This window comes from Uloborus diversus, chromosome 6 (genome assembly GCF_026930045.1).
Source record: "Uloborus diversus isolate 005 chromosome 6, Udiv.v.3.1, whole genome shotgun sequence".
Lineage (NCBI taxonomy): Eukaryota > Metazoa > Arthropoda > Arachnida > Araneae > Uloboridae > Uloborus > Uloborus diversus.
Genome location: NC_072736.1, coordinates 140,656,405 through 140,669,238, shown reverse-complemented (window position 1 = coordinate 140,669,238; position 12,834 = coordinate 140,656,405). Strand labels below are relative to the sequence as shown.

General features: G+C 32.1%; 1 protein-coding gene across 1 annotated transcript in view; it reads right to left on the bottom strand.

Moving 5' to 3' along the window:
- LOC129225314 (agrin-like) overlaps positions 1-12,834 on the bottom strand; it is a 338,344-nt gene that overhangs the window by 83,304 nt on the left and 242,206 nt on the right. Inside the window, 4 exon segments of the mRNA XM_054859904.1 lie at positions 4,932-5,180; positions 9,421-9,564; positions 11,474-11,635; positions 12,692-12,784. Of these exon segments, the coding sequence (XP_054715879.1) occupies positions 4,932-5,180; positions 9,421-9,564; positions 11,474-11,635; positions 12,692-12,784 (648 nt within the window).

The following is a 12,834-nucleotide window of genomic DNA, read 5'->3' as shown; positions in this document are numbered from 1 at the left end:
TTCAAATAGCCATCAATAAAGTATCACAATCTGCGGAAGAAAATGGCTTCTCTTTCTCTGCTCAAAAAACCTTTTGCATTCATTTTTGCCGTAAAAGAGGTCTCCATCCTGATCCAAACCTTAACCTTAATAATCAACCAATAGTTTTAAAGGATCAGGGAAAATTCCTGGGTCTCATATTTGATAAGAAACTTAAATTTGTACCGCACATACAAGAACTGAGGAAAAAATGTTTATTGAAACTAAATATCCTGAAAGTCTTAGCAAACACATCTTGGGGTGCTGATAAAGAGTCTCTGTTGAGAATTTACAGGGCTCTTATACGCTCAAAACTTGATTATGGATGTCAAATTTATGGCTCTGCAGCGAAGAGCTATCTGAAAGCCTTGGATCCAATACATAATCAGGCACTGCGCATTTGCACAGGAGCCTTCCGAACCTCACCTATCAATAGTCTTCATATTCTAGCACATGAACAGTCTCTTAACAATAGACGTCTCAAACTTTCTTTAAATTTTTACTTCAAAACAAAACCTTACACTTATCACCCACTACACCTTCATATTTTTAATCCATCAAATGTTCTGTTATTTCTACACCGTCCTTCGATGATCCCAACATTTGGGATCCGAATGCGTCGGATGCTGTCAGACCTGCAGCTATTAGATTTCAAAACCTTCAACACACTAAAACCAATTGAACCATGGTGTGAAGTAAATACATCTACTATCAATGACCTCGCTAAATTCCCTAAAGAGACTACACCAAATACAGCTTACCAGCAAATATTTTATGATACAAAATGCAAATATTCGGAATATAAAGATATTTTTACCGATGGATCAAAAGCAAACGATCACGTCGGCTTTTCTACAATAGTTGATGGTCACGTTATGGCAGAAAAATTAAACCCATCTTGCTCTGTATTTACTTCAGAAATAAAAGCCATATTTATATCTCTTCAGTCAATAGCCCAATCCAACTACAAAAAGTGGGTGATATACACTGACTCAAAGAGTTCAGTGGAAGCCATCACTCACTGCAATAATAATAGCCACCCTATAGCCATTCAGTCCTATCATGTGTTAAAAAATCTTATGCAAAACAATTTTAAAGTCCTCTTTTGTTGGATCCCTGGTCATGTAGGCATTGTAGGCAATGAGGCAGCCGATTCGGCTGCCAGAACTGCAAGTATTCTGGTTGACGACCGTGTTCCTTACGCTGACATCAAAAACGCCATTTCTGAATCTCTTAATACGCATTGGCAGCGGTATTGGCATTCAGAAATCCAATACAAACTGCGTTCAATTCAGCCCTCAACTAAAGGCTTTAGATCATTGCCTCTCACCAGGAGAGAACAAGTTTTATTAGCTCGACTTCGCATTGGTCATACTAGGTTCACACATAAATACCTTTTATGCCGTGAACCAGCTCCAATGTGCATAACTTGTAATGTCATTCAGACAGTGTTACATATTTTAAGTAACTGCCCAAATTTTAATCAAATACGTTTTAAATATTTTAATGATTTTAACCCTACTTTGAAGGAGTTGCTTGGGGACCAACCCCATCGCAATTTACACCCCTTCCTCCGGGAGATTGGTTTCTCCCTTTTAATTTAGTGTTTGTGTCGTCATTATGTGATTTCGTCCTTTTTATATTTTTCAAGATATTGTTTTATCCATTTTTTATTAATATGCTTTTAGCATTTATATGCTTTTAAGGTGTTCCTTTTTTAATACTACAACTTGAAGGTTTATGCTTTTACTTCAAAAAATACTTTGTTTTACTTTTTTGATTCATTCTTAAATGAAAACTAAATAAAATATAACAAAAAATCGTTTGGCGCAGTATAGCCCTTAAGGGCTCTTGCGCCATAAAAAATCAACCAACCAACCAACCAACCAGAAGCAGCCAATCGTTAGATGAGATGTTGTTACATGAGAGAAAAACAGTTTAAAAAGTCTAAATACACTAAAAGGTTCAGACAATTGAGCTAATGTGAGAGCAATGTCTTAAGCATGTCTATTACTGGTGCCGTTACCGTGTGCATTAACATGTTATTGTTCGTGTAGTTAAAGTGATTATGTTCTTGTTATTTGAGTTCTAATTTTACTGGGATATTATTTTATTTATATTTTTTTTTCTAAAAAATGTGATAACTTTTAAAAATATTTTTGTACATTAGAGCATTCAAACTTTTTGTAATACAGTAGCATCAGTTTTATGTTTATCTTTCTAGAATTACCATACCGAAAAAATGTATACCTTTCATTTATAAAGTGAAATGTAACAACATACGGCACTGCATGCGAAGGAAAAGTTGAAAAAAATATTTTGAAATATCTTTCACAAAATCTAAAACATCATCTGACATTAGATTGGCTCGTATTCCTTGACTTGTACCACTCGTGCGCGATATATTTTTAGACTTCTTTGGATAAAGAAGCAGACGATTTATTGCGTATCAGAAGATACAAGAACATTCGATACTACAAAGACTGATACAGAACTACTTGAAATAGAACAAGATAGAGTGATTGCTTTTCTGAGACGTCCAATTCCTCCCTCTGAGTTACGTTCTACACAAGTACAGTTCACTATCGAAAAGAATCAAAGTGCAAAAGAAAATTTCGCTTTCCTTCAATAAGTCGATGATATAGTTTTGATATGACCCGACATGTATCAGGATTTGAAGGAAATTATTGATTTTATTTAGCCTTTCGCTTCATTTTTTATTCTTTCATTTCGGCATAAAATAGCAAATGAAAAAGAAAAGTAGTTTAGTTCATGATGGATGGCGTAATTTTATCGTAAAATTGGAGCATTATTTTTGATATTTTAAATCAGATAAAGAAAACTATTTTTGAGGTTTTCGCTTGATGAGGAGAATAATTTCTATTTATTCACCGCGCGTTTGAAATAGTTTTGACTTGGACGAAAGACATACTGAATGTACATCAAAACTATTTATTAAACGTTTCTTGCTGGTGCATTTTGGCCTTAAATGTGCATTATTTAAGGGGGTCCAGGACACAAAAGTCGTCAAATTTTGCAATTTTTTTGTATCATTTGAAAAATTACTCTTTTCTTCTGCTTAAAAGGACGTTTGAATATTGTTTCTATCTTAATTAGAACGAAAGATACAATTATTTTTGTTGCATGCATCTAACTAATGTGTATTTAACTTGAAAACTTTAAACGTGTTTTTCTCCATGATTCAATTTTTCTCGATTTCTTGCATTCAAACTCTTATAAGTCAGGAACCGATAAAGATAAAGTAATGAAATTTGGAGCATATCTTTTTCAAACAGTTTACTTTAAATTTTATTCGGCCAATTTTAAAAAAAAGTTTACTGCAAAAAATATGATTTAAAAAAAAATATCTTCGGATTTTTCGAAAATTTTCTTCAATTGTTTTTTATTTTTTATTTAATCAATACTTTTAAAACAGCCGAATAAAAATTAAAGTTTAGATATTTGTGCATAATTTTTTGAAAAAAAATGAAAATTGACCAAGAATATTTTGAGTTATAGCAATTTAAAGCAACCTTATTTTTTGTTAAAAAAAACAAATTAAATTGAAATAATTTAAAAAAAAACATTTATGTTATGATTTTCCTTATTAAATAGATGGTAAATCAGTGCAAAAACTTTCAAAACTCTAAAGTATTTAATGAAAATTTTTTCAAAATGTGTCCCGGACCCCCTTAAGTACCTCTGTTTCATTTTTGCACTGACTACTTAATTCATACATAGAGCGCGTCATGAAATTTGTAAAAATTTAAGATGCGCTCTATGTTCGGACATCAAAATAATAGTCCTTGACAAATTATTTAAACATACTTGTAACATTCTCGTACTAAACCCTGATTAAGTCGGAGAATATACTTTGTTTGCTTATTTTTTTACTTGATTGTGCATTAAAGTTTATGAACTCATCATTTTCTGCAGAGGCTGAATAAACATAATGATGAGAAGGTAAAAAAAAGTAATAATGTTTTCGTCAGTACTTCTACCCCCTTGTTGTGTATGGACTCCTTTCCAATGGTATATTTCGCATTCTCGAGATCCGCTCACTTTTTCATAATTACCTTTCAAATATAAGTAATAAATTATTATTTAATAACTTCTCCTTCCTTTTCTTATTTGACATTACAGCCGGATTGGGTCCTAATCAGCTTCATGCTCCTCTTCTGGCCTTTGGTTTTTCCCAATGGGTACTCTTAATGATTTTTAATTCATTGAGGGCATCATCTAGTTATCAATTTTTCGATATTTGTCTTGGACTATTATACATTAAATACCAATGTAGATTTTTCACCTTTTGATGTGTTCTAGTCAGGATAATCATTGTGCCTTAATATAAACTTAATCATTGTTTTTATCAATATTTCTTTTGTCATATCGCCTTCTGGTTGAGTTGGATGACCCACAACTTGAAGCCTTAATTTGTATTCATTTTTTCTTTTATTCACTTAGTCATTGTTTTAATCACTATTTCTATTACCTTATTGCCTTCTTGTAGAATTGGGTGACTCCCATCCTGAGGCCTTAGATTTTTTTCCTTATGCATTAATCTCAACTTCACCAAGAGAAATTAGCATCTGGGCTGTCCGTAAAAGACGTCACACTATTTTTTCAACAACTTTCACCCAATCCCTCATTTTGTCACAAAATGTTTCAGTTTTTCTTACCCTCTCCCCTTTCTCTCCTTGCGCAATTCACGCTAATTTTCATAAACATATAATAATCAATGATTTTGTGATTTCACTCTATTAAGATACCCTTCCCTTTGGTTACAAACTGTCAAAATATCACAAACCCTTCTCTCCCTCAAAGCGTGGCATCATTTGTGAACAACCCCTTAGCAACAGCATAAGCAGCATTATTCCCCCCGCCTTTTTGAAAAAGCATGTACTTACTCTGTCCTCCTCCTCTTTTGCATGGTCCTTTGGAAGCTACAGAAATTGCTTTCTGATACCTGCAACTAAACAATCTCAACTGGCATTCAGATCCATAGGTGCTTCCATCTGTACCACAAACAGTTTCTTTATTGTCATCAGGAGAGCAATGGATATTGCAAGTGCACTGTGCTAGTCCATCTTTCTCTAGGCAGGTAGCACCATGTATACATCGGAGGTCTTCGCACGAACCAGAGATGGCTTTTGAAATGGATGCTACATAGGGGATAAAGAAAATAATTTTAGCAATAAGAATTTTTTCAACTGAAAAAAAGTAAATTGTATTTTTCTATGTTATTTAAACATTTAAACTTTAGAACTTGAATATTAGCCTAAACAGTTTTTAAAACTGAATGTAATTCTTATTACATTTAACTAACTGAGACCGAAAGCAATCCAGATAAACAAAAATCCGTATAATCCCAATTATCTTCAAAACACCTTCAAAAAAGCCGACGTATCTTTTATTGCTACAAAAAAAGGGGGGGGGGAGGGGGAAACAAAAAAACAGAACTGTAACTACAAAGTACCAATTCTTACAAAAACTTTATCTTTTATATTTCAGCTGCAGTGGTGTCTTTCTGACGCTGCAAGTACGCCATATTCTTTGTTAAATTAGTACTATTCCTTGTCGTACGCTCGATATAGGATTTGTCCTACGTTTAATGAAAAAAAAAACCTGATTATTTATTGTATTTTTAGTACTGCTCTTGCATTTATGATTTAAAACTACTAGTTAAGTAAATATACTTGTATTTTGCTCTAACAATATGATCCAAATAAACCGGAGATTCGGTTAAATGGGGGCTGGATAAACGACGTTCTAATGTATTAATATTATTACGAGTTCTTTTTTTTTAAGCAATTACATCACCAGATGCGATTTAGAATTAGCTGTGTGTTTGAAAATTTATTTCGCTGTGATTATGGGGATAGTGAATTTTTCTTCCCTTCTATTTAACCTACACGCTTTTTATTTTTCTCTCTTATGACCTCAATGCGTGAGAAAGATTTTAGTAATATCAAGTAAATGGTGGAAGTTTTCATTTCGATAAGCTTACAACTTTCTGAAAAAGGGGTTCTTGAAACCCCGAATCATGTGCTTGCAATATTTTGCAAACTTGTGCTTTTAAAGTTCTTCTTCTAACCATTACTTTGTGGCACGAAATGTATTTATTTCTTAACATTTGAGATATTTTTAGCCGTTTTTACAAATTACATACTTAATTTTGACTCTCGAATCGACTTGATTTAATTTTTAATGTTAAATGGTAAAGGAGAATAATCATTACCTTCTTATTTAACATTGCATACTGCAAACGCCGCAAAATATTAGATTACCATAGAAAACATGTTTTCGAAAAAGCACTTTAAAAGCAAAACAGGTGTTGAATATGGATACATTTTTAAATTTAAAAATCGTCCAACAATCTTAAAGAAAATAGCGTTTCGTCTCTTTAAAACGAAATTTTTAAAATGTATTTATTTTGAAATGTTATTTCATTCTAAAACATACCTTTTCTTTACTTACTAAAGAAATCTTCTTGTAAAAAAATCATAAATGATACTACATAAAACAGTTTACACTATATATTATGAGGTTATAAATCTCGCTGAAAGGTAGTTTTAAAGTTTCATTACTTATCGCAGTTTTTCAACCTTTAGCAAAAGAATGATCGTTTCTTAACACAATCCACTGAAGTAATATTATGCCTTGATTTATTAGGATAGCAATTACATCGCCAGATGTGATCTAGAATTAGCTGAGTGATTGATTTTACATTTTGTGTGATTTATGGTTAATGAATTTTCTCCCCTTCAATTTAACCTACACGTGTTTTACTTTTCTCCCTAATGGCCTCAATGTGTGAAAAAGATTTTTGTAATATCAGGGACACTGTGGAAGTGTATATTTATTAAATGATCAGCTGTGACTGTGATGAATAGCGTACAAAAGTATTTTTGATGGTTTATAATGATGAAAAATATTTTCCGAAAAAGAAAGCTACTTACTTTAAAAGTTGTTTCGGGGCAATGATACATTACTTTAGTCATTACTGCAGAAAACATATAAGTCATTCTTTGTCGAAACATTAATTTTATGCTGAAAGCTTGTTGTTGTATACTTTAAATTATGTGAAGAAACGTCTGGCAGCAGGGAAAACATCAAAGTAAATAACGACGTCGTTTCTTTATCATTAGGTCTTCAGAAGTTTGTACTTATTAACAATTAATCAATCGAAGTAATGATTCCAGTAGGAAAGAAAAAATATTTGTCACTTTGCATAACTTGATGAAAAGAGATTATTGTGACATATTATGTGAAGTTCTTCCCATGAACTTTGTAAAATTGTGAGTAACAATGAAAATGTTTGCAGATGTTGAAATCCATGAAAATGCTGACAGAAGAAAAATTTTGCACTTTTAATTGTAGTTAATGCAAATATGCAAATCCAGATTTTAAATGAAAAATGCAAAAAAAAAAAAAAAAAAACCTTTTTTTCCAGTGACGTAAAAAAATCATATATATCATTTCTCAAAGGTCTTTTTTGTGGGAACGCCATAACTTCCGTACTACATACTTCATCAAATTTCATAAACTTCTTCCAAAAACGTAATTTCTTTTCTTTTTTAAAATTAAGTATTTATTTAATGCATAGCATCCCATGAGGGATGTCTTTTTAGATCATGCAGTTAAAACGTCGTTCGAGTAACGCGAAGGTAGTGGATTCGATTCAACCATGATCAAAAAAATGTCGTTTTTGTTTCACGGTTTTTGCTCGAGTTTCCAAGAATATGTAATCTAAGCTTGTTTCAGAATTCTGAACCACAGTTGTGTTCTTGCATAAAAATTAGAAAAAAGAAAACACTTTTTTAACACGGTAGATCGCAGTACCACAAGTATTTCTAAGTTTTTTTTCCCTCGATTCCTTAATACTTCATGGAACTAAAAAAAATAAGAACAAATTTTAAAGTTTAATCGTCATTGGTGAAAAATAGACAAAACGTCCAAAGTTTGACTAATTTTCGAAAAATGACCCATTGGAAAATTTAAATTTTTGAACTACCACTTTCAAGAGCTAATGCTTTGCAATGGTCTGTTTCTTTGTCCATCTATACGGCTGCAAGAAAATTTTAGTTAATGGTCTACAAAAAAAAAAAAAAAAAAAAAAAAAAAAAAAAAAGAAAGAAAAAAAAATTCTCATCCGTTTTTGAGTATATATAATACTAGGGTGTAAACGAGCTGATGTGTGCATCACATGACTTCCTTTTACTCCAATTTAATGTCATTTCCCCATTATTCGCTATTTTAATGTGATTCAATATTTATTCTCTAAATATCACCAACAATGGCCAAATTGAAACCAAAAAAAAAAAACCTCCGCCAAATTTGTCGCCAAGTTGGCGACAAAACTTGGCGACCAAAAGACTGGCGATATATCGCCAAGTGTCCGACAAATTATAACGCCACTTGAGTTTACATCGAAATTAACAATGATTTCCCCCCAAAAAGGTGCAAAAGACCCCCTTAGGAACATCCGAAAGCAACCAAAAGGGGAGGTGCACAACTAGACCCCACTACGAGTCTATGTACCAAATTTCAACTTTCTAGGACATACCATTTTTGAGTTATGCGAGATACATACGCACATACGCACATACGCACATACATACAGACGTCACGAGAAAAGTCGTTGTAATTACCTCGGTGATGGTCAAAATGGATATTTCGCGTGTCTATACATTCTTAGGCACTTTTCCGCATGTGGTCGAATCGAAAAAAAAACTCAACATTCATTTGGGGGTGAGCAAAATGGAAATTAAGGGCGATTTTTGAGTGAAAATTTTTTCGCGAATACAATACTTCCTTTTTTGTAAAAGGAAGTAATAATATACTACACATTTTGAAAGATTTTTGTGACTTTATGACTTAGCTTTTCTGAATTTGTCAGTGAAAGTATAATTCTTAGACCCCCTAAGTTCAAAACCCTGTGGTCTGTAAAAAGTATTTCCAACTGGTATCACCTGGGGTAAAGGTTTTTATTTTGCTTTATTTTTTATTTATTCGACGTTTTTATAATGATATAATATATTTATAGTTTTGTATAAAATAACTTTTATGATATTTAATTTAGAAAGTTCCTGTATTGGGAAGTGATTCATTTTTATATTTATTTTTTGCAATGCTCCTTCTTTATTTCGTGTGTTTTCCTTTTGCTTTTTGAAGATTTGCTTCCCATTTGTTTATACCGTACTATGAATAAACACACATTTAAAGATGATTAAGCAAATACAATTGACAAACTAGAGAAAAGTCGACATTGAACTGCATTGGTGTTTATCCTTGCGCAAATCTTTAAATTACATTTGTCTATCCTCAAGAAGAAATAAATGCTTTTAAAATTAAGAGCGATGTTTACTGAGTCATTATATTTCAAACATAACTTACACTTACCATCCATGCAACCATCCGGTCCAAGAACCATCCCTGCTGGGCAAGCGTCACATTTCATTCCTTTGATACCTTGTTTGCAAACACATCTACCAGTCATTTGCTCACAATCATCACGCACTGATCCGTATTGATTGCAGTTACAAGCTAATAAATGAAACGAATAAAGCAAAAATATGATCTTATCATAGTACTCTTTATACAGGGTGAGGCAACATAACTTCCTTATTTCAAAACTCAACAAAAGCTGTTTTGTCAATCAAGATATTTAGACTTCTTTAACAATACCTAACGCTTCGTTTTACGAAGTTTTAAATCTGGTATCAAGTAGGTGCGGCCCCTATTGTTTATTACATTGAATATGCCGATTTTTGCTATTTCTTATGACTCCTTCTAATATGGAATTCGTAAGTTGGCAGCTTCTACCCGATTGTTAACCTTCGAGCTTAAGAGACCTTGGACGGTTTTCGTAATACGATAACTGAAGGCAGCCCCCCCCCCCTCCCCATAAAAATGGAAGGAGTCAAATCTGGAAATCAGATAGAATACTTTAATTGACATCTAAGGCGTGTTAAGGAGGTAATCCCTCAAAGCACCCAATGATGCCCTTGAAGTGTTAGCCTATCTCGGTTCTGTAGGAACCAAATGTCACCTACGTCAAGTTCATCAACCAGCGGTAAAAAAAAAAAAAATAACTTTTTCAATGTATGGGCAGTTAGATTACTTTTAGATGCGATTTTCAAAACTTTGTAAAAAAAATAGATATGTACCCACACTATGAAAAAAACAAAGCATTCCAATTCGTCAAACGGGTGTTGTTGAGTCTTAAAAAACTTAAATTATCTTACCGCATCCTGTATTAATTTTTTTTTAATCAGACCAGTTAAGTTATGCAATTTATCAACGAAACAAGATCTTGAAAAAATATTATGCTAAAAGGCATTGTTAATCCGGTACTCCCCTATTGCGTGAACCATTTTTATCAAAACCAAAAAAAAAAAAAACACAAAAATGAAAACTAAACTCTCAAATGAAAATTCATGATGCTTATCGTGCAAAAGAACTTTTGTCGCAAAAGCAGGAAAAATATGCAAATGCATATTTTCCTTCTCCTTACAAATTTAAAATATCATGTGTTTCTTTTCGACAGGCCTTTGTTTATGGTTCATTTGTGAATTTACGTGTGAAATTTCAGTTATTGTGCATTATATATATTTCCTCTATAAATCCTTAAAAGCTTGATTATTTTTAAAACTTAAAAGCCTAATAATTTTAAAGAGTTAAGGACAACAATTTTACAGTAACTTTTTTTTTCTTTTTTAAAGGAAAATACTTTGTCATAAAATAAAATACTCATTGCAAGAAATATGGTTAAAAAAATGAGAATAATGATCACAAATAATTTGGGAAGGAAGTTTTGTGGTGACTTGAGTTGCTTTTCATACATGGGAGAAAATGTTTGTTTAGAGCTAAACGAACATCTTGATCTAACAATGATTTAAAAAAAAAAATGCGATTTTCTACGCATAAGGTAAAAATTAAGGTACATAAGATAAATAAACTTTTTGTTCAGAACAGTAAAGTAAGAAATAACAACTTCAGAAAAGCACAAATTCGCCTATTACTGCAATACTTGTTTCGGCGTTACAGGGAACGGTTTTTCAATGCAAAAAGTAATAACTTTATGGATGAAAAGACATCCGACAAAAGCCAAATTTGTGCTTTTCTGATGTTGTTATTTCTTACTTTACTATAAACTAAGGGTTCTAAAGGATTTACCGATATTTATTTTAAAGTAACATTTTTTTTTATAAAAGAAAATACTTTTCTTATAAAATAAAATATGCATTGCATGAAATATGTTTAAAAAAATAAAAACAGAATAATGACCACAGACAATTTAGGAAATAAGTTTTGTGGTTACTTTTGTACCAAAATTATTTTTCGTAAATAAGAGTAAAGGTTTGTTTAAATCGAAACGAATTTCTAAATAATAAAATCTTTTCTTTGCGGTTTTCCACATTTGACATCTTAAACTAAGGGTTCAAAAACTCACACGAGCATCCACTATTGCCTTCTGACGCTTTGTGAAGACCCCAATATCCTGGCTCACACCTATCGCATCTTAGTCCCCCAACACCAGGCTTGCAAGAACACTGCATCGTTTCAGCGTCGCATGTCAATCCGTAGGAACCAAGTCTGTTGCAGTTGCACACGCCTTGAAAATAAAAATACATTAGTACAAATAATTTTCAGTAAATTTAAAAAGTATTAAAAAAATAAAATAAAAACATTTGTTTAGGAAATGTTCTACTACTTTAATGTTTCAAATATTTTATGCATTTCTTTAATTATAAAGATCCTAGCTTATTCATTCCATCTTCCTCACCCATTATATGTTTAAGCTAACACGATCAAAGTATCTTTATAAAGAAATGTGCACTGTAATACTTGAAGGGTACAGGGGAAAAATCTCGTGAGCCAAAAAAAAGCTAATTTTGAGAAAAAAGCACTTGAATGTTTGACTGGAAAGCTTCCGCCGCCCCCAGTACCGCCTATTTTCAAACTAATTCTTCAGCCGATTACGAGGTTTTGTCAAATGATGGAAATTGGAAAAGCAGGCTTCAGCAGCCACTAGATTGCATCATTATTCCGTTTCCTTGTAAAAGTTGACTGACGAGGTTTTACCCTGTACTCTTTATTTGAAAATAGTAATTACTGCTGATATTGAATCAAAGAGTCAGATTGTTTGTGAAGTCACTTCGACTCACCTACGCCTAAATTACTATTTAAATTAATTAGGTGCTACTAAAGATACTATTTTCATGATTCCTTTAATACGTCGTTATGTAAAACTAAAAAATGAGAATAATCATACTTTACAATTAGTTAAAACATTTACTTATTTCTAATATTTATAAGAATGTTGTACCAATACCTCATTTTTTCATTGTTATTGCAATGTACTGCATATTTTAAATAAATTAATTACAGTAATATGCTACAAGTAGGAAACTTTTTTTTTTGTTAATTGAAACGCTGAGGTTTCTCTTGAAGCAGATAATTATGCAAGAAAACTACAAAAAATGATAATCTGTGAGGTGCATTAATTATATTTGGGAAAAAATATCAGTGAGGAAAAAAAATGTGTTTCATAGTAAAAGTACATGTTTACATTACAGTTTAAAATGACACTTGTGACATATTTTGAAGAATACTGTGTGCATGATATTTATTTGCTATATTTTAAAAATATTTTGAAAGGCTAAATTACTTGGACATCCAGCAAAATGAACACCAAGAGCTGCCGTTTGATCATCTGGACAACATCCGAATGTAGAATCCGCGCAGGTTTTAATTAGAGCCACTGAAATAAATAAATATTTGTGTAAGTACGTACGCAAAGAAACATGCTTA